Raw genomic sequence first — 18441 nt, 5'->3', positions numbered from 1 at the left:
CACCCCGCCCCGCCCCGGCCGCTTGCTCCCGCCCCTCCGGCTCCTAGGCTGCACCCAGGGCGAGAGCGCCGTTTCCCGGGGTCTCCCGGCCCCGCCTGGCTCCCGCGGACTTCGGGCGAAAAGGAGCTGTACTGGGGGCGCCGCCGCCCGCGTGGCACCCCTCTCTGGCGCCTCCCGACTGCCGATGGAGCCCCGCCTCCCTCGCTTGGCCTCATTAACCCGCGTCCCTACTTTCCCCGGGGCTACCGGCTCCCCCTCCTGGGCGGGCACTGAGAGAACTCTCTCTCCTCCCTCAACTCCAATCTTGGCAGAGCGGGGCGGGGCCCGTCACACACCCGGGTCCTTTAAGCCCTGGTCCTGCAGATGGATCCGAGCCTGACTTCGACAATGATCTCCGCCCATACCCTGTTCTTCCACTGGATGTCTAGCTTCTTCAGGCCAGTTTTTCTGCGTGTATGGCGCCCCGCATCGACTCCGTGCCTGGAAAGGATCGACTAATCTATCACCACCCCTCTTCCCAGCTCGCTCTTGGGCTCCCGGGGCCGTGCGGCTGTCACAATCCTCCCTCAGACAGTCCCAGCTCTCTTCTCCTGGCTCCCTGGAGACTGGGACGAGGAAAGACCGCGGATTTGCCGGGGCTGCTGGGGTGACCCTTACTTTTCAGGCCAGCGGCCCGAGGCAGTTACAGCTCGCGGTCACTAGGTGTCAGCCTATCCCCACCTTGGGGCGGGATCCCCTCCCGCCTCCAGTGGAACGAAGAGCTAACGCCAGAACTGCTGAGAACCTGGGGCTGGGGTGGCGGTAAGGGAGTGGAAGGGTGTAGCTGGAGGGGAGGGGGGAGCTAGGGAAAAGCTGCTGCGAGAGGGAGGGAAAGCTAGAAGCCTTAGGGGACCAAGAGGTTTGGGTGTTTGCTCTGCCTCCCCTGATAGCTCCACGGTTACATATTAACCCCTGTGGGGCTCCTGGGTCAACCACGGCCCGATTGGTTTCTAGGTGAGAGCACGAGTGTCCCGGGTTGAGCGGCTTTTCCCCTCTGTGCTCCCCTTTAGTCACAGGGCAGCTTTGTTTATCAGCCAAGAGCAGCCTGAGGCAGCGACCGAGGGCCCCTCGTGGGGACCCTCAAGTGGTCCTTCCACTTGGGTAGGTTTGAGTACCCTTTTGAGGGGTGGGGCTGGACAGAACATAAACAATCCTTTCTTCACATTCCTCATTCACTCAGAAATAGGGACGCTATCCCTTAGCTAATAATCATCCTCTCGCTCTTTGAGCTTTTATGGAGCTCACACAGAGGAGCGGCACAGGGAGACAACAGGAATTAAACTCACTCCTGTTCAAGACAGTCGTACTGACCAGCCCCCTACGTTTAGGCAGAAGCTTTGAACCCACATCGGCCAAACAGCTCCCTTTCCTCCTCTCTCTGATGTTTTCAGATAATGGTCCACTTCCCTTTCATCCCCCTCTCAAGGAGATTCTCCCTATAGTTGAGCGTTGAAGGCAGATTACCTGAGGCAAAGTTGTGTGTGTGCAGGGGGAAGTTGGAAGTGCTGACGAGCGCGGTGCTCACAAGTCCGGACGGCCTGGAGACCGTGTCTCCTCCACCCTAGGTGAATCAATTTGCACAGCTCGGGGTTGCCCCGGTCCCTCCCTAGGCAAACACGAAACTCAGCTAACCTTGCTCCCTGCCCCACAGACCGAGAGTGCTGACGCTCTCGGTACAGTTTTGGTAGTTCATCATTTGCGTGCCAATGAGAATCTGCTCTCCCCTTTCGAAATAGCGTCACTAGTGGGCAAAGAGGTGCTGCGCTGAGAGGTCGGTCCTGGCTTTCCACCCTCACACGGTTGTGCAGGGCACCCCTCCGCTCTAAGGAAGCTTTTTGAGGGCCGGTTGCCGAGATGTGTGTGGGAAGTGGCTGGTACCGTACCGCTAACCGCGCCAAGAAACGGCGTAACACTCCGTTCCTCGGACCCTGAAAAAGTAACTGTGGGTGGGGGCTGGTAAGACCCAGTAAACAGCACAAAACAGATACGAGGCTGAACCAACTCCAATCTCACTTGCTCCGCCCCCAATTATCTTTCAACGTAGGGGGCGTGGGCCTAGGGTGGGCGGGTCCGCGCACGCGCCGCGTCTGGGTGTAGGGGTTCCGGAAATGTGACTGAGAAATGAGATGGAGAAGTACGAGCGGATCCGAGTGGTGGGGAGAGGTGCTTTCGGGTGAGCCAGGGATCTGGGGAAGGAAACTGGTCGGGGAGAGGGAAAGTAAGTCCCAACTCTGTCCGCGAATTCTCTGCCTGGTTAGCCCCGCCCCGAGGCGTGAGCGCACACTTGGAAAGCCCCGCCCAGACTTCCGGTCTCAGTCCCTGCTGGGAGACTCCGCCTCTAAGGAGGTCACGCCCCCAACAAGCCTGTGCGCCCCCACAGAGTTCTGTTCTTTGATGCCTGATTCATTCATTCTACAAATACTGAGCGCCAACTCTACCGGTCTGGCTCTTGGCGCCAAGTATACTGTCAAGACCAAAATAGGCGTGGCCTTTTCTCTCTCGAAGCCTACAGACTGTAGGGAAATAATACAATAAACAAGATATTAAAGCAGTTACTAACAAGCTGCGAGCATAGTATACACCAGGGAGTACTTATTTGGGATGGTCAAGGAAATTTTCCCTGAGAGGTGAAGTTTAAAGCCAAGACTTAAGGAATGAAGACCAGTAATTCGAAGGTGAAGGCAGAGCTTTTCAAACAGAGGAAACCGTCTATGGGAAGGACCTCATGTGAGAAAGAATTCAGAGTATTCAAGTAACCGAGAAAAAGACTGAAGTTGGAATGTAGTGGCCAAGGGAAAGAATGGTATAAAATGGGATTGTCACAGAGGTCAGGGACCAGATTATGGCTTTATGGGCGGAGATAAAGGGGTTGAATTTATTTGAAGTGTAAAGGGAAGAGGTTTAAGCAGAATGGTCTTGATGTGATTTGCATTTTTTAAATGTCACTCGGGCTGCTGTATGGAACTTAGATTTGAGGATGACAAAAAGTGAAGGTACCATTTTAAAGAGACTCGTTCATTATTTTAGGCAGGAAATAATGACTTGGCCAAGGGTTGTAGCAGAAATCAGAGAGAGAAATGGATGAGTTCACAATATTTTGGAGGTAGAAACAGGATTTGTTGATGTGTTAAGTTTGAAATGGAGGAAAGATTTTGGCATGATTTTCAGGGTGTCTGACTTTGTGGTGGTGTCATTTACTGAGATGGAAGAGACTGAGAAAGGAAAGGTTTTGGGGGCAGGAATCAAAAGTTCTATTTTGATTTTTTTGTTAAGATTTAGGATGCATGCAAGCCATTTAGGTAGAGATGCAAGGCAGGTAGTTGGATTTGTTAGTCTGGGGCTCAGAGGAGAGAGATATCAAATATAAATTTGATACTTAGATGATCATTCATTCATATCATCCATTCATTCAGCAGATACTTCTTGAGTTCCTGTGTGCTAAATATTGGGCTATGCTCTGGGGATATGGTTGCGAAGGAGAACAAGAATCCTGCTTTTTATGGATACTAACCAGAGCTGGAAGAAAATAATAGTGTAAATGGCTTCTACTCATTGAGCATTTTTGATGTGCCAAACGCTGTGCTAAGTGCCTTACATGCATTTTCTCAGCAACCCAGGGAAGTTGATTCTGTTTTTCAGATGATAACATCATATAATGCAAGAGCAGATAAGTAGTAAGAGGAGGAGCCAGGATTTGAACCCAGGCAGTTAACTCCAGGGTGTGTGGGAACGTAGGGAGATCAAGACTAACTTCACTGTGTCTTTGGTGAAACTGAATCTCAAATAAGTTAAATGACTTGCCTAAGGTCTCACACAGAGTTTGTGGTCAATTCTCCCTGTTCCTAAACTCAGTGTTCTGTGCATTTAGTTAGATGATCTCTTAGTCTGGGTTTCCTTTCTCCTCTCTTCAGTACTATCCAGTGACCAGGTCTGCCCTGCCTGATGTGTGGCTGGAGGCTCGGCTGGTACCCACCCCTGTACTCTGTGTCCCCAGGATTGTGCACCTGTGCCTGCGCAAGGCTGACCAGAAGCTGGTGATCATCAAGCAGATCCCAGTGGAGCAGATGACCAAGGAAGAGCGGCAGGCAGCCCAAAATGAGTGCCAGGTCCTCAAGCTACTCAATCACCCCAACGTCATTGAGTACTATGAGAACTTCCTGGAGGACAAGGCCCTCATGATTGCCATGGAATACGCACCAGGTGGGCCAGCCTCCTTGCATTGTCCTGGCTCCAAGGGCCTCTCACTTCTGGGACAGGCAGACACAGATCAGCCGGCTTCCCTCCTCAGAATGAGTTTGATGGAGGGTCAGAGGTATAGAGTTCTCATCCCAGTTGTGTGAGGCTAGCAGGCCCTTGCCCTGTCTGGGCTGCTCAGTTTCATAAAAGGAGAGTCCCAGGTATGGGGAGACCTGGATCTGAAGCGGTTCCTTGTGGCTGCAGGTGGCACCCTGGCTGAGTTCATCCAAAAACGCTGTAACTCCCTGCTGGAGGAGGAGACCATCCTGCACTTCTTTGTGCAGATCCTGCTCGCGCTCCATCACGTGCACACCCATCTCATCCTGCACCGGGACCTTAAGACTCAAAACATCCTTCTTGACAAACACCGCATGGTTGTCAAGATCGGGGACTTTGGCATCTCCAAGATCCTTAGCAGCAAGAGCAAGGCCTACACGGTGCCTGGGCGTGGAGGGGAACTCAAGGGTGCTGGAGGTTTTGATGGCCAAGGCCCACTCTGTGTCCCAACTCTCTCCCCACCATAAGACCTTGGCCCCTTAGGCCCTGGCTGGCTGCAGGAAGAAGCACTTGGGCCTGCTTTGGGAAGAAGCTGTCTCCCAGTGGGCCTTGAACAGAGCCTTCCCTCCCCCACCCTCAGGCTATAATAATATCCTCTTCCGCCCTGCAGGTGGTGGGCACTCCGTGCTACATCTCCCCTGAACTGTGTGAGGGCAAGCCTTACAACCAGAAGAGTGACATCTGGGCCCTGGGCTGTGTCCTCTATGAACTGGCCAGTCTCAAGAGGGCTTTCGAAGCTGCGGTGAGTTAGCACCCCCATGGGGACAACTAGGACATCTCTGTCCCTCCTCAGGAAGTCCTCGGCTCCAGCCACCTCTTATTTCTTCTCTTTTGGCTGAGTTATGTTTCCCTCATCAGACCAGTAGGTCAGCCCAGGGCAGGGCTGTGACTTCCCTCTGGCTGTGGGTTCCTGAGGGAGGGCTTGGGCCTTTCCACTAAACTGAGGACTCCTGAAAGCAGAGCTCTCCCATCAGATTAGGGACCCTCCTAAGGGCAAGGCTTGAGTTCTCCCAACAACCTAGGGTTCCTGAGGACATAACTGAAGCCAAGCTCCCCTATCAGGAGTTCTTGAGAGCAGGCTTCGGCAACTGTATCACTGGGAGTCCCCTCTTCAGACTGAACGCTCTGAGTGCAGGGCAATGACCACCCCATTAGACCTGGGGCGGGGAGGCGCTGCCACCCAAGAGCATGACTCCGGCTGTGGCCAACCTCACACTTGATGCTTTCACAGAACCTGCCAGCGCTGGTGCTGAAGATCATGAGTGGCACCTTTGCACCTATCTCTGACCGGTACAGCCCTGAGCTGCGCCAGCTCGTCCTCAGTCTGCTCAGCCTGGAGCCCGCACAGCGGCCACCGCTCAGCCACATCATGGCACAGCCACTCTGCATCCGCGCCCTCCTCAACCTCCACACCGACCTGGGGAGCATCCGCATGAGGAGGCCTGTGCAGGGAGGGAGGGGGACTCTGGGCCCAGGGGAGCACCCAATGGGAGCACAATAAGCCTGGGGCAGAGGGAGCTCCGGGCAAGTCCTCCATTCCTGCGTGTGGGAGTGCCAGGAATGGGCCAGGTCTTGAACCCCCACCCCAACCCCCGACCCACAGGGCAGAAAAGTCCCTGGTCCCAGGGCCACCCATGGCCCCCGGCAGCACAGGGAGCAGGACCACAGGCGCCCGCTGCAGGGGTAAGTCGGAGCCCCCGGCCGGTGCTCACGGCCGCCAAGCCATTCCCACTAGTTTAATAGGCCTGATGCACTGTCCCCGCAGGTATACCCCGGGGACCCGCACGGCCGGCCATTCCGCCACCGCTGTCGGCGGTCTACGCGTGGGGCGGTGGGCTCAGCGCCCCGCTGCGGCTGCCGATGCTCAACACAGAGGTGGTCCAGGTGGCAGCTGGGCGCACGCAGAAGGCGGGCGTCACGCGCTCGGGGCGCCTTATCCTCTGGGAGGTGAGCAGGCTGGGGTGGCCCTGGACCGCAAGGGGGGTCCGGGCAAGCAGGGGCCAAGCAGGGGCGGCCGGGGCGCCGCCCACGCCCTCCTGGCCTCCGACAGGCCCCGCCCCTAGGCGCTGGAGGGGGCGCGCTCCTGCCCGGGGCCGTGGAGCAGCCGCAGCCCCAGTTCGTCTCCCGTTTCCTGGAGGGCCAGTCGGGCGTGACTATCAAACATGTGGCCTGCGGGGACCTCTTCACAGCCTGCCTGACCGGTGAGTCCTTCAGGGGACTATGGGAAGGCACCCCCAGAGCACCTTCCCTCATTGCTTTGTCATTTGCAATCTGCACACTCAATACTGCTCTCTGCTCTTTATCTGGCACCAGGTTCTTTACTCACGCACTCCCCTTTACCCTCACAAGGGCCTGGCCGAGTAGTTACAGTATACTGTACTCATTTGAGGAAGGCTCAGAGAGAGAGACAGAGAGAGAGAGAGAGAGAGAGATCTGGAAAGCTCAGATCTTAAAAGCTCAAAGAGGAGAGGGGCGCCTCTGTGGCTCAGTTGGTTAAGCGCCCGGCTGTTGATCTGGGCTCAGGTCTTGATCTTACAACTGGGGAGATGGAGCCTTGCATCAGGGCAACAGACCTTGCTGCTGCGCTCAGGGCACAGAGCCTGCTTGGGAGTCTCTCTCCCTGTCTCTCTGCCCCTCCCCAGCTCGCACTCTCTTTCTCTCAAAAATAAACTTCAAAAAAAAAAAAAAAAAAAAAAGTAAATAAAGCTCAGAGACTGTCACTTGTCCCAACTCACACATCTGAGAAGAGACACCTCTGCCTATCCTTTTCTACCTCCTGTCCCATTCTTCCAGCTTTTTCTTGCTCCCCCAACCCATGGACTGGCTTATCTGGAAAAACAGCCCAACCTCTCTCTCCCTTCTCGTTCCTCACCACCCCCCACTCTCCAGACCGAGGTATCATCATGACCTTTGGCAGTGGCAGTAACGGGTGCCTAGGCCATGGCAGCCTCAATGACATCAGCCAGGTGGGTGTTGCACATACCTTGGGGAAGAGGAAGTGGGGAGATGGCATGGAGCCCACATTTGAGAGCTGACACCCAGGTTGGGGGCAGGGGATCCCCAGCAGCTAGGTCCCTCTAGCTTCCAGGCTGCACCTGTCCCAGGCAGTACCAGGGGAAGTACCGAAAGGCCGGCCTTCCCCAGTGGTTGCAGTGGGGGTGGGAGGGCAGTTAAAGAGACAGCCGTGTCTTGTGAGAATTCGCCGCTTCCAACTTCGTCCTTACATGGGATGCTGAGGCCAGGCAGCTAGTCTAGGCCCCTTGCCCAGTCTCTCTCGCTTCCCCCCCTCTCTAGCCCACCATTGTGGAGGCGCTGCTGGGCTATGAGATGGTGCAGGTGGCCTGTGGGGCCTCTCACGTGCTGGCCCTGTCCACAGAGCGAGAACTATTTGCGTGGGGCCGTGGAGATGGTGGTAAGCTCTCCACCCAATTCCAGCCTCTTGGCTGCATCTCCCAGTACCCTGGCCATGATTTGTTCCCTTCATACCCACCTTCTACCCCATGACTCGTTCTCCGTCTTTTCTCTTCAATTCCATTCATTTATTGACTTATGAAACTTTACTGCACATCTGTGAGCCCCCTGGGCTGGGTGCAGAGACAAGTTGAACAAGAGTCACTTCCTTCAGGGGCTTATGTTGTAACGGGGGAGATTTCTTTCATCAGTCAATACTTCTGGTGGCCCTCTCTGGGTCACACGTCCCGCTGGGCTTTGAAATTAGAGAAGACCTACGTGGGGTTTCTGTCCTCCTGGCAGACTCATTCTAATGGAAGGGATGACATCTCCCTATGACAAAGGACAGACAGGGGCGCCTGGGTGGCTCAGTCGGTTAAGCGTCCGACTTCAGCTCAGGTCACGATCTCGCGGTCCATGAGTTCGAGCCCCGCGTCGGGCTCTGGGCTGATGGCTCAGAGCCTGGAGCCTGTTTCCGATTCTGTGTCTCCCTCTCTCTCTGTCCCTCCCCCATTCATGCTGTGTCTCTCTCTCTCTGTCTCAAAAATAAGTAAACGTTTAAAAAAAAAAAAAAAAGGACAGACAGTGTGAGGGCTCCTCCCAAGGTCCAGAGATGTGAGAACCCAAGGAATGGCATGGGAGTTTCCTGGAGGAGGCAGAGGTGGCATCTGAACGGGGTCTTGAGGAGGAGTAGGATTTTGACCATAGAGGGGCCAAGGATGGGCATTTCAGGCTGAGGGCACAGCCTTCACTCACGCTGTTCCCTCTTCTCTGTGACTCCTCATCCTGGCATCACCGACCCTAAAACTCAAACAAGCCCCATCCTGGTTTTTCATTGTAGGCCGGCTAGGACTGGGCACCAGGGAGTCCCACAGCTGTCCCCAGCAGGTATCCATACCCCCAGGACAGGAAGCCCAGCGGGTTGTATGTGGCATTGACTCCTCCATGATCCTCACCGTGCCTGGCCGAGCCCTGGCTTGTGGGAGTAACAGGTAAATAGGTACACCGGGATGACTAGCCTGTCCCCTTCCCCTCCCTGGCTGCTAAGGCAACATGACATGTCGTTGCCACCAACCGAGGGGCAGAACTAGGGGGCGCTGAGAGTGCTGCTGGGTTCAACCCAGGGTGGGATCTGTGCCCTGGTGACCGGCTCTTGCCCAGATTGCTGGGAGCAGGAGAGACTATACAAAGTGTCAGCTGCACTTGGGTTTTGCCTGTACCTTCAGGTTCAACAAACTGGGCCTGGACCACTGCTCCCTGGGGGAGGAGCCTGCCCCCGACCAGCAGGTAGAGGAGGCCCTGAGCTTCACACCGCTAGGTTCCGCACCCCTGGACCAGGAGCCCTTGCTGAGTGTGGACCTGGGCACTGCTCATTCAGCTGCCGTCACTGGTGAGTAGGACCTGGGCACAGGAGGCCACGGGTGGACTCTCCTGGCCTCCTTGGAATCTCACTTGAGGCATCCCTTTCCTTCCTTCCCTTTTTCCTCCCCTACAGCCTCTGGTGACTGCTACACTTTTGGCAGCAATCAGCATGGGCAGTTGGGCACCAATGCCCGCCGGGTCAGCCGGGCACCTTGTCAAGTCCGAGGCCTGCAGAACATCAAGACAGCGATGGTGGCCTGTGGGGATGCCTTCACTGTAGCCATTGGGGCAGGTGATTAGTGGGCACTGTGGGGGCGGATAGGGTGTGGGCAGTCCGTGGTTATCACGTTCAGGGTTGCTGAACATCGTGATGGGGCCCGTGCAGCGATCCGGGAGGAGAGCTGCTCGCTGAGCCGTGTCCTCCTCCTACTTCCGTGCTTGGGATTCTGTTTGGCAGAAGGCGAAGTGTACTCTTGGGGCAAAGGGGCCCGAGGTCGACTGGGAAGAAGGGATGAGGATGCTGGACTCCCTCGGCCAGTGCAGCTGGATGAGACGCACCCTTACACAGTGACTTCTGTGTCCTGTTGCCATGGAAACACTCTGCTGGCCGTTCGCCGTGAGTTGTTATAACTTTTCCCACTTCATCTACACCAGGGTTAATCCAGCTGGGCCCTGCTCCTGCCCCCATCCCCAGTGGTCACAGCCCAAATCACTAAAAGCCCCCAGATAAATGAAAGCAGAAGCTGCCGGGTAAAACAGCTTCCTACCTGGGGAGGGCAGGGGCTTTTGCGTCTTGGGCCTTGTTGAAGGGCTGCTCCGGTGCTTCCCAGGGCCCAAAGGCCTTCTTTCTCCTCCTACCTCCAGTCCAGTTTAGTTTGAACCTCTGTTTCTGGCCTGTCAGGGTCCAGAGTCCAGGGCCATGTGTGGGAGTGGGAGCGGAGGTGGGGATCCCTTGCTGAGGCACTGCCCTCTGGGTCGCTGCAAGTTTCCATACCTTCCAGCGGTTACGGATGAGCCAATCCCACCCTGAGGCACCTAGATACACCTCTGGACCTGGACCACCCTGCTGTTGCTTCTCCTCTGAACGTTCTTGAAATGTGCGGATGCCTGCAGCAAGACTGTCCCCACCAGCCCCTGGCTGGTCATTAACCCGGTAGAAGAACTAGTGAAGCGCCCACTCTCCTTTGGCCCTGGATATGAAAACCTCAACCCACCCTGTTCCCCCAACAACTCTCTTTTCTCTCCCCACCCCTCTTCTCTTAAGTTGGTGTCCCCAGGGACCAGGCTGGCTAGACCTGGAAACCAGACCTAAGTTTGGGAAGCAGGGTGGTCTCCCGACTCTTGGCAGAAAAAAGCTGGAGGTGGCTGTGGCTCCATCCAGATCATGCCCTCTCCCCCAGCCCAGTTAGAAAAGAAATCGCTGGTGCCCCCTGCGAGAGCAGCTCTACTTTGGAGCAGGGCAAGCCCAGTCCTGCCTGGACTGGCTATTCTGGCAGCCTAGCTTCTGCATTGCCTGGGGCAGGGAGTCTTGCCACCTTACCCCCCGCTCGGTAACTTGAGGCACGGATTAGCACAACTTCTGAGCTCTTTCGTCCCCTGTGGACTGGAAATGCATCTGCCAAGGGTACCAAAGTGTCTACTGCGGAGCTAATCCCTGCTGAAGGTTGCCTCTCACCCCACACCCCAGCCTTTCCCCCAAAGCAGGTTGGGAGAAAGGTTGCTGGCTGGGCCAGACCAGTTTTCCAGATGACTGGGAAATAGCGCCAATAAAAACATCAGCTGCCTGCCTAGAATGTGGTCTCTTCAGGGTTGGGGGTGGCGACACCCCAGGGCTGGGCAGGGCCGCGGTCCGGCCTGGGGAGGAATGTAGGCGCAGCCTGAGGCTGGGGACGAGGTTCCTCTGGCCTAGCGCCCAGCACGCCTTCCCCGCGCCAGCCGAGCTCCCCAGATCTGGTTGCCAAGCTTCGGCTGCCTAGCACCTGCAAGCTGGAGTCCCGGGCCCCTAGGCGACACGTGGCCCCCGAGACCGAGCTATACACTCGGGAGAAGGAACCATTGTGGCGCGGCCCAGTCCGGCCGCCGGGGCCCTCCGCCCCATCCAGCTTCAGGGCCTCCCAGCCCTGGGGAGAAGCGGAGCCGCGATCTCCCTTCCGAAGGGGAGAGAGGAGCCCGTACGCGGTTGGAGGGCGCGAGGCTGGTCAGCCGCCCACCCCGCAAGCCGCGAGCCCGCGAGGTGGGTGGGAGCGCGAGTGTCCGGCGCTAGGACCGCGCGGGCGCGGCTCCACCCCCTCTTCCGGCGGGCGGGCTCATGGGCTCGGGGGCTGGGCGCAGGCCGCGGCCGCCAGTCGGCGCCGCCCGGAGCCGGGAGCGCGGCCGGAGCGAGGCGCGGGCTGTGGGGCCGCCGCGTGCCCGGCCCCGCTCGCCCGTGCCTGCCGCCCGCCCGCCCGCCCGCCCGCCATGCCCGGCTTCGACTACAAGTTCCTGGAGAAGCCCAAGCGGCGGCTGCTGTGCCCGCTGTGCGGGAAGCCCATGCGCGAGCCTGTGCAGGTTTCTACCTGCGGCCACCGCTTCTGCGACACCTGCCTGCAGGAGTTCCTCAGGTGCGGGCCGGGGGTAGCGGGGAGCGGCCGGTGGCGACGGCGAGGGGGGACGACGCATGGGGAGGGGCCCGGGCCGGAGACATGCCGGGCCTTTGTCTGAGCCGCGGCTCCGTGACCTCAGGGGCGCCCACCGTGACGTCACGGGGCGGCGGTGACGTCAGACCCCGAGGGAGGACCCCACGCACTAATCCGAAGGGGCCCGGGGCCCACTGGCGCCCACGCCCGTTCGGAAGAATTCCGTGCCAGCCTGCGGGGTGGAGGTGGGAGAAGACGCCCTTCCTGACCCGTGGCCGGCCCTCCCCCTCACCTGAAAGCCGGAGCGGCCTCATCCTTGAACTTTGAATCCTTACGGGAAGAGGAGGACAAAACCCTCTGTCCCGGGCAGTACCTTAAGCCTCCGGAGTTTCCGCCCATCTAACCTCTTCTGATTCTAACAATTCGAGAACGGCAGCTATTGTTCTCCCATTTCACAGATGATGAAACGAGAGATTCAAAAAAGGCTGCGGCTTGCCCACGGTCACACAGTTACTTAAAGGCTTAACTGGGTTTTAAGCCCGGGCTGCTTTTGGATCCACAACAGTGGGAGGACTGTGACGATACAGATCGCCCCTGAAGCAGTGGAACCCCTTGGGTGTCCCTCCTTGCCCCTGGGGATCTTCAGTACCGCGGGGCGTCTATAAATCGTTAGGGAGGGGGTCGCACCCTGAGTGTTACTGAACCAGGTGGCCCCTTGGCCCGTGGGGCGTTTGCTGAGTTCTGGGCACCCTGCGGTGTCCCGAATCTAACGCCTTTGCTGGGAAATGCTCACGTCAGGTGTGGGGAGGCAAGACGAGGGAGCCCTCATTCCTGGGGAGGTCGTGCCCCAAGAAGAGGTCGTGCTCCCTTTTCCCCAGGGAAAAGCTAGGTCAGCCACTGCCGCCTGTCTGGAGGTTGTTCGCTGAGGGGTTCTAGGGGCGCAGGCAGGGAGCGCTTCTGGGGCTCCTGCCTTCAGTGCTGCTCCCCTCCTTCTCTCAGCCCTCCGCAGCCCCTAGCTGGCGGAAATCTCAGCAGGCCCTTTGTTTTCAGTTCCCCGCAGCCCGGGCCGGCTCCTGCCCTCACATATGCTCCTGCAAGAGCTGCTGTGCTGCCCCCTCCTCTTTTTCCCTCACCCTCCTCTGTCCTCCCTCCTCCCTTCAGTGTACACACATACTCCCCTACAGACACACAGTCCCATTGTCTTCCGCGGCGCCCTACCCCGGCCCTCTGGTTTCCAGATGAGGCCAGCTGAGCCCCTGCCCCCACTCCCAGCTGACCCACCCCGACTGCCTGGGAGGGGGCTGTCAGGCCGTTTCCCTCCACCTCCTCCGTCCTTCTCCCCAGCTTCTGCCCCTCCCCCTCCCGGAAATCCCCTCTTCCTCTCCCACAGCCCCCTCCCCCCATCCTGTTTTCTCCCCTGGGCCTGGGCCTCCACTGCACCGCCTGGAGCAGTCTTGGCCCCTGCTTTCCCCACGCCCCCCCCTCCACTGCCTCCTCCCCTAGAGCTTGAGCCATGCTGCTGAGGCCCCTGAAGGAAAGAAGTGGTTGAGCAGGCTCTGTCCCTCACCACCACCCCTTATCCTACAAGCAAGGGTGTCCATAGCCCCCGCAGAACCTTTGTCCTGGTGGGGCCCCAAGCTGCTCCGACTAATCTTCTGCCTGAAGCCTGGGGACTTGCCTTAGTCCCCTCCCTGTCTCCAAAACCACTAAATCAGCACATTCCTGAAGCAGCCCAGCAGACCCCTCCCCCATGGCCCACCCCCCTCTTTCCCCATTCCTGCTGGGGCTATTACTCAGGTTGGTCCAGGAAGACTGGTTGCCCTGTGGGCACGGGCACACCTCTTCGGTGCCTGGACACGTATTGTTCTTGGTATTGGCGGCATGGCCGGTGGTGGTAGTGGGGGTCAGGGGAGATGGGTGCTAGAAATCCTTTGGGCAGCCGGGGCACAGACTGCCCAGGGCCTACAAAGTTCTGTCGTGGACAGGGCTGCCATGTGGCTTCTGCTTCTGCCTTGATCTCTGCCTCCCACCTACCTGACTCAGACCTGCCAGGAATGCCGTGCCTGAGGGCCTTCAGCCCTACTGGGTGAGCCCTCGCTCTGCTCAGGCCATGCCAGGTGTGTGTGACTGGTCCTGGCTGGGGTCAGCAAGGGCATGTTGGTAGAAGAAGGCGTGTCAGTGGGTTCGTTGGTGCAGGGTCAGAAGGCTTTCAGCGCGTGCCCTGCAGTGACCATAGTCTTGGCTGTGCTTGTCTGGGCGGTTTTTGTCGCCCCAGCCTCTCCTCGGTGTCTGTGGGGTAGTAGAACCTGTGTGAGGCGGGGAGTCAGACCGATGTCCAGCCACTGCTCCCCCCGTCTCGGTTCTTTCATCTGCAAAATGGGAACATGCAGCCCCTTCGCAGAGGCAGGTGGTCAGGACTGGATGAGAGTGTGAACAGTGCCTTAGAGTGAGCCTCTCCTCCTCCTTGCTTTAGGAGGCACACCCTCACGGGAGGAGGGAAGGGATGGGGTAAAGTGGCCCCAAGCTGACCTTTGCCCTGGGTTCTGGGACGAGATCCCTGCTGGGGGCCGGGCAGCCCTGGCACTCCGTCTCAGCACTCACCCCCTGCCGCTGAAAACTTAACAGCGTGGAGGGCAGGTGTCCTGTCCCTCTCCCAGTCCAGCTGCCCTCCTGGGGGGAGGGGTACCAGCTGCCACCTGTTGGCCAAATGCTGTCTGAGGCAGCTGTCTGTCTCCACTGGGCCCACAACCCTCTCCCCAGGACAAGAGCTAGGATCTTCTGGGGTGCTAGGCAAGTGGGTACCTGCAGGCCTCTGGCTGAGGACAGGTCTAGTGAGAGGGAGGCTGCCCTGGTTGAGGGGTGGGACCTGGGTTCTCCTTTCCCATAGCTGGAGCCTGACTCTGTCCCCTCCCCCTTCACAGTGAAGGAGTCTTCAAATGCCCTGAGGACCAACTTCCTTTGGATTATGCCAAGGTGAGTCCACAGTGCCAGGCAGAGGCCCCAGTTACAGGCTTTTGCCCTTGGTGGAGGCTGGAGCTGCCGGCAGCCAGTTGGCTCAGGGCCAGTGTCAACCCGGTCCTGTGGAATCCTGTGCCCCCACAAAGGTGGCCCCTTCCCTCCCACCAGGCCGGTTTGCAAATGAGGCCAGTGTTTGCCCTGGAGGGCAGGCACAATGCCCGGCCTGTGGGGGTGCCAGGGGGTGCACAGAGCGGCTCTGTGCTCGCAAGCAGTGCTCCCCTCCCCTTTGGGTGGCAAGCCAGGCCCCTGGCTGAGGGCCAAGACCCCTCTACCAAGAGGAAGGAAGCAGAGGATGCGGAGGCTGCCCGGAACTGAGCAGGCTGATTGGCTGCTGTTCCAAAAGGAGGGAGTGTCCCGTGCAGGCATGTTGGGGACCCTGGTATCCAGCTTTGGAGCAGACACCACCTGCTCTGCCTTCCATCCCTCGGCACAGAGGGGACTATAGCTCAAGAGAGGCTGTTACCGACTCTAAGGTAGAGCTGGCCCGTCTGGGGCTGGTGGGGGTGGAAACTGGGGACTGTAGCGGGCTCTGACCCTGCCGGGTTCCTCCCCGTCTACCCAGATCTACCCAGACCCGGAGCTGGAGGTGCAGGTGTTGGGGCTGCCTATCCGCTGCATCCACAGTGAGGAGGGCTGCCGCTGGAGCGGGCCGCTGCGCCACCTACAGGTGAGTCTCCGGTGGGAGGGAGGGGGCTCCCCCTTTCTTGGCAGGCACTGACCGTCTCGCTCCCCCACAGAGCCACCTGAACACCTGCAGCTTCAATGTAATCCCCTGCCCCAATCGCTGCCCCACCAAGCTGAGCCGCCGGGACCTGCCTGCACACTTGCAGCACGACTGCCCCAAGCGGCGCCTCAAGTGCGAGTTTTGTGGCTGCGACTTCAGCGGGGAGGCCTTTGAGGTGGGTGGGGCCCGGTGGAGGGCGCAGGGTGAGTGGGGCGCCTGGTGGCCCAGGGATCCCTTCAGTCGGCCTCTCTGGCGTTTCTAGAGCCACGAGGGCGTATGCCCCCAAGAGAGCGTGTACTGTGAGAACAAGTGTGGTGCCCGCATGATGCGGCGCCTGCTGGCCCAGCATGCCTCCTCTGAGTGCCCCAAGCGTACCCAGCCTTGCACCTACTGTGCCAAGGAGTTCGTCTTTGACACCATCCAGGTGAGGCCCTCCCTGAGCCGCGGGCCGTGGGGCAGGTGGCGGGGTGGGGGTGGGGGTCAGCCTATTGACCGCTGTCTCTCCGCCCCTGTGGCCGTAGAGCCACCAGTACCAGTGCCCGAGGTTGCCCGTGCCCTGCCCCAACCAGTGTGGCGTGGGCACGGTGGCTCGGGAGGACCTGCCGGGCCACCTGAAGGAGAGCTGTAGCACCGCCCTGGTGCTGTGTCCGTTCAAAGACTCCGGCTGCAAACACAGGGTGAGATGCCCCTCCTCTTCCCTGTCTGTCCCCTTCTTAGTCCTTGAAGCCTCAGATGTAGACCAGGCCCTTGCTGGTCCCTGCCTTGCTGCTCTGAAGCCTTCGGTCCTTCCTTCTGCTGGCCGGCAGCGGCCTCCCAAGTGTCCTCTACCGTCCCCGGTCAGAGCTGGGTGCCTGCAGCCCCATCGCCGCTCCCCTCTGTCCCCCGTCTCCCCTGGGCACGTCCCTACTGATCACTGTTCTCCCTTCCCCCATGGCCCGGGGCTTTGCCAACAGTGCCCCAAGCTGGCGATGGCCCGGCATGTGGAGGAGAGCGTGAAGCCGCACCTGGCCATGATGTGTGCCCTGGTGAGCCGGCAGCGGCAGGAGCTGCAGGAGCTGCGGCGAGAGCTGGAGGAGCTGTCGGTGGGCAGTGACGGCGTGCTCATCTGGAAGATCGGCAGCTACGGACGGCGGCTTCAGGAGGCCAAGGCTAAGCCCAACCTGGAGTGCTTCAGCCCGGCCTTCTACACACACAAGTATGGCTACAAGTTGCAGGTGTCTGCGTTCCTCAATGGCAATGGCAGCGGTGAGGGCACGCACCTCTCGCTCTACATTCGCGTGCTGCCGGGTGCCTTTGACAATCTCCTCGAGTGGCCGTTTGCCCGCCGCGTCACCTTCTCCCTGCTGGATCAGAGCGACCCCGGGCTGGCTAAGCCACAGCATGTCACTGAGACCTTTCACCCTGACCCAAACTGGAAGAATTTCCAAAAACCGGGCACTTGGCGGGGCTCCCTGGATGAGAGTTCCCTGGGCTTTGGTTACCCCAAGTTCATCTCCCACCAGGATATCCGCAAGCGAAACTACGTGCGGGATGATGCCGTCTTCATCCGTGCCTCTGTTGAATTGCCCCGAAAGATCCTCAGCTGAGTGCAGACGGGGCTCCAGGAGAAAGGGGGGTGGAGCATGACCTCAGCCAGGAACTGGCTGAACCTGGAGAAGGGGCCGGACCCCCTTTCAGCTGCTTCTGCTGCCCAGGTTCTGTTCCCCCTCTCCTCTTCCTTACCACCCTCAGGTGCCTCCTATTGGTGCTTCAGCCCTGGCCCCTGGGGGGAGCAGGTCTTGGGGTCATCAAGGGCTTGGAAAAAGTGATCCCAGGGCCTGTCTCCTCTCCTGGGCAGGGAAGACATGCCTTGGTGCCGGCCACACTCTACCCAGGACTGAGGCGCCTGCTGGTGCTATGTCCCAAGAGCCATAGTGGGGGGTGGGAGTGGGGATGTGAGGGGTAGTTCAAAGAATCTGTCTTGAGATCTGATTTCTCTTCCCCTTTCCCCAGCTGTGCCCCCTCTGGTTATTTATTTACTTAGTGCCAGGAGGGCACGGCAGGGGAGCCCTGGTTTTTAATAAATCCTGAATTGTATTTATTAACTTGGTTCCAGCCTGACTTATCTGGGATGGTTAGGGCCGCCTAAGGCTGGGCCCAACAGGGAAGGCGTGGGGTCGCCGTGCTGCTTGCCACTCTGCGCTGCTGGATCGCCCTCTGGCGGACGACTCGGGAACTGCACTAGGCTTTGTGCGGAAGACAGTTGCCTGCCGCTGCCATCTGGTGGTTAAATGGGGGAGGTGCATTTTACGAGCCTGCAGTCCTTGATCCATACCCCACCAAAGACTAACTGCTTCTGCCCCCAGGCAAGTCTTTCTTGGTCCAATGATCATAGCTGTCGTGTAGCAGACACTCCTAAGCACGAATGTACATTATTCGTTTAATACAACAGGCAAACGAAATCGCTTCTATCACCATACTAAAAGGACGGCTCAGTCGGCTGTAGTGAAGATTTACTGAGACGATGCTTGTTCCCAGCGCAAAACGTGCTTGACGGAATGTTAATCCAACTCCAAAGCCCAGCCCATACCCAGGACTAGGCTGAGCTGAGGGCCTTTTGAAGGGTATTTGGATTTTCTCATCCATGTTCATTTATTTTTCATACAGCCCTCAGTGAGTGCCTGTGATTATCCTCATTTGATGAAATAGGAATAGAGGAGTGAACTGATTTCTCAGTGTCTTTCAGCTGGTTTGGGACAGGGCCTGGATTCGGTTTTAAGCTCTAGCAATCCCTAGTAATACAGCTCCCTTCAATAATGGCAGCAGAGTTGGGTTTGGATCCTTGCTGTGCTTGCTTTTTGCCAAGTTGCTTAGTTACATGGGGCACCGTTACTCTCATTGGTAAAATGAAAGTAACCCTGTTTACCTAGACTTGTAAACTTTATGATTAATCAGCATAAA

General features: G+C 58.4%; 2 protein-coding genes and 1 long non-coding RNA gene across 3 annotated transcripts; 2 read left to right on the top strand and 1 right to left on the bottom strand.

The window, feature by feature from the left end:
• Positions 1–12: 12 nt before the first annotated feature.
• On the bottom strand, positions 13–2105 carry LOC145713120 (uncharacterized). Its single transcript, XR_014136059.1, has 3 exons — positions 1923–2105; positions 1504–1600; positions 13–480 (listed from the first exon to the last, which is right to left on the bottom strand). It is a non-coding gene; the product is annotated as an uncharacterized LOC145713120 (long non-coding RNA).
• Positions 2103–10928, top strand: NEK8 (NIMA related kinase 8). The gene is made up of 15 exons (XM_060646812.3): positions 2103–2212; positions 4034–4239; positions 4480–4712; positions 4943–5074; positions 5564–5772; positions 5936–6015; positions 6098–6279; positions 6383–6533; positions 7222–7298; positions 7627–7744; positions 8624–8774; positions 9009–9172; positions 9278–9436; positions 9602–9760; positions 10146–10928. Exons 1-15 carry the CDS (start codon positions 2166–2168, stop codon positions 10172–10174), a joined length of 2097 nt encoding a protein of 698 aa, XP_060502795.3. The 5' UTR covers positions 2103–2165; the 3' UTR covers positions 10175–10928.
• A 526-nt stretch (positions 10929–11454) lies between these two features.
• Positions 11455–17581, top strand: TRAF4 (TNF receptor associated factor 4). The gene is made up of 7 exons (XM_060646801.3): positions 11455–11744; positions 14681–14732; positions 15340–15444; positions 15515–15676; positions 15764–15925; positions 16023–16178; positions 16455–17581. Exons 1-7 carry the CDS (start codon positions 11602–11604, stop codon positions 17085–17087), a joined length of 1413 nt encoding a protein of 470 aa, XP_060502784.1. The 5' UTR covers positions 11455–11601; the 3' UTR covers positions 17088–17581.
• Positions 17582–18441: the final 860 nt, after the last annotated feature.

The sequence above is a fragment of the Panthera onca genome, chromosome E1, assembly GCF_046562875.1.
Source record: "Panthera onca isolate mPanOnc1 chromosome E1, mPanOnc1 haplotype 2, whole genome shotgun sequence".
Lineage (NCBI taxonomy): Eukaryota > Metazoa > Chordata > Mammalia > Carnivora > Felidae > Panthera > Panthera onca.
This window is presented reverse-complemented; position numbering and strand designations above follow the sequence as displayed.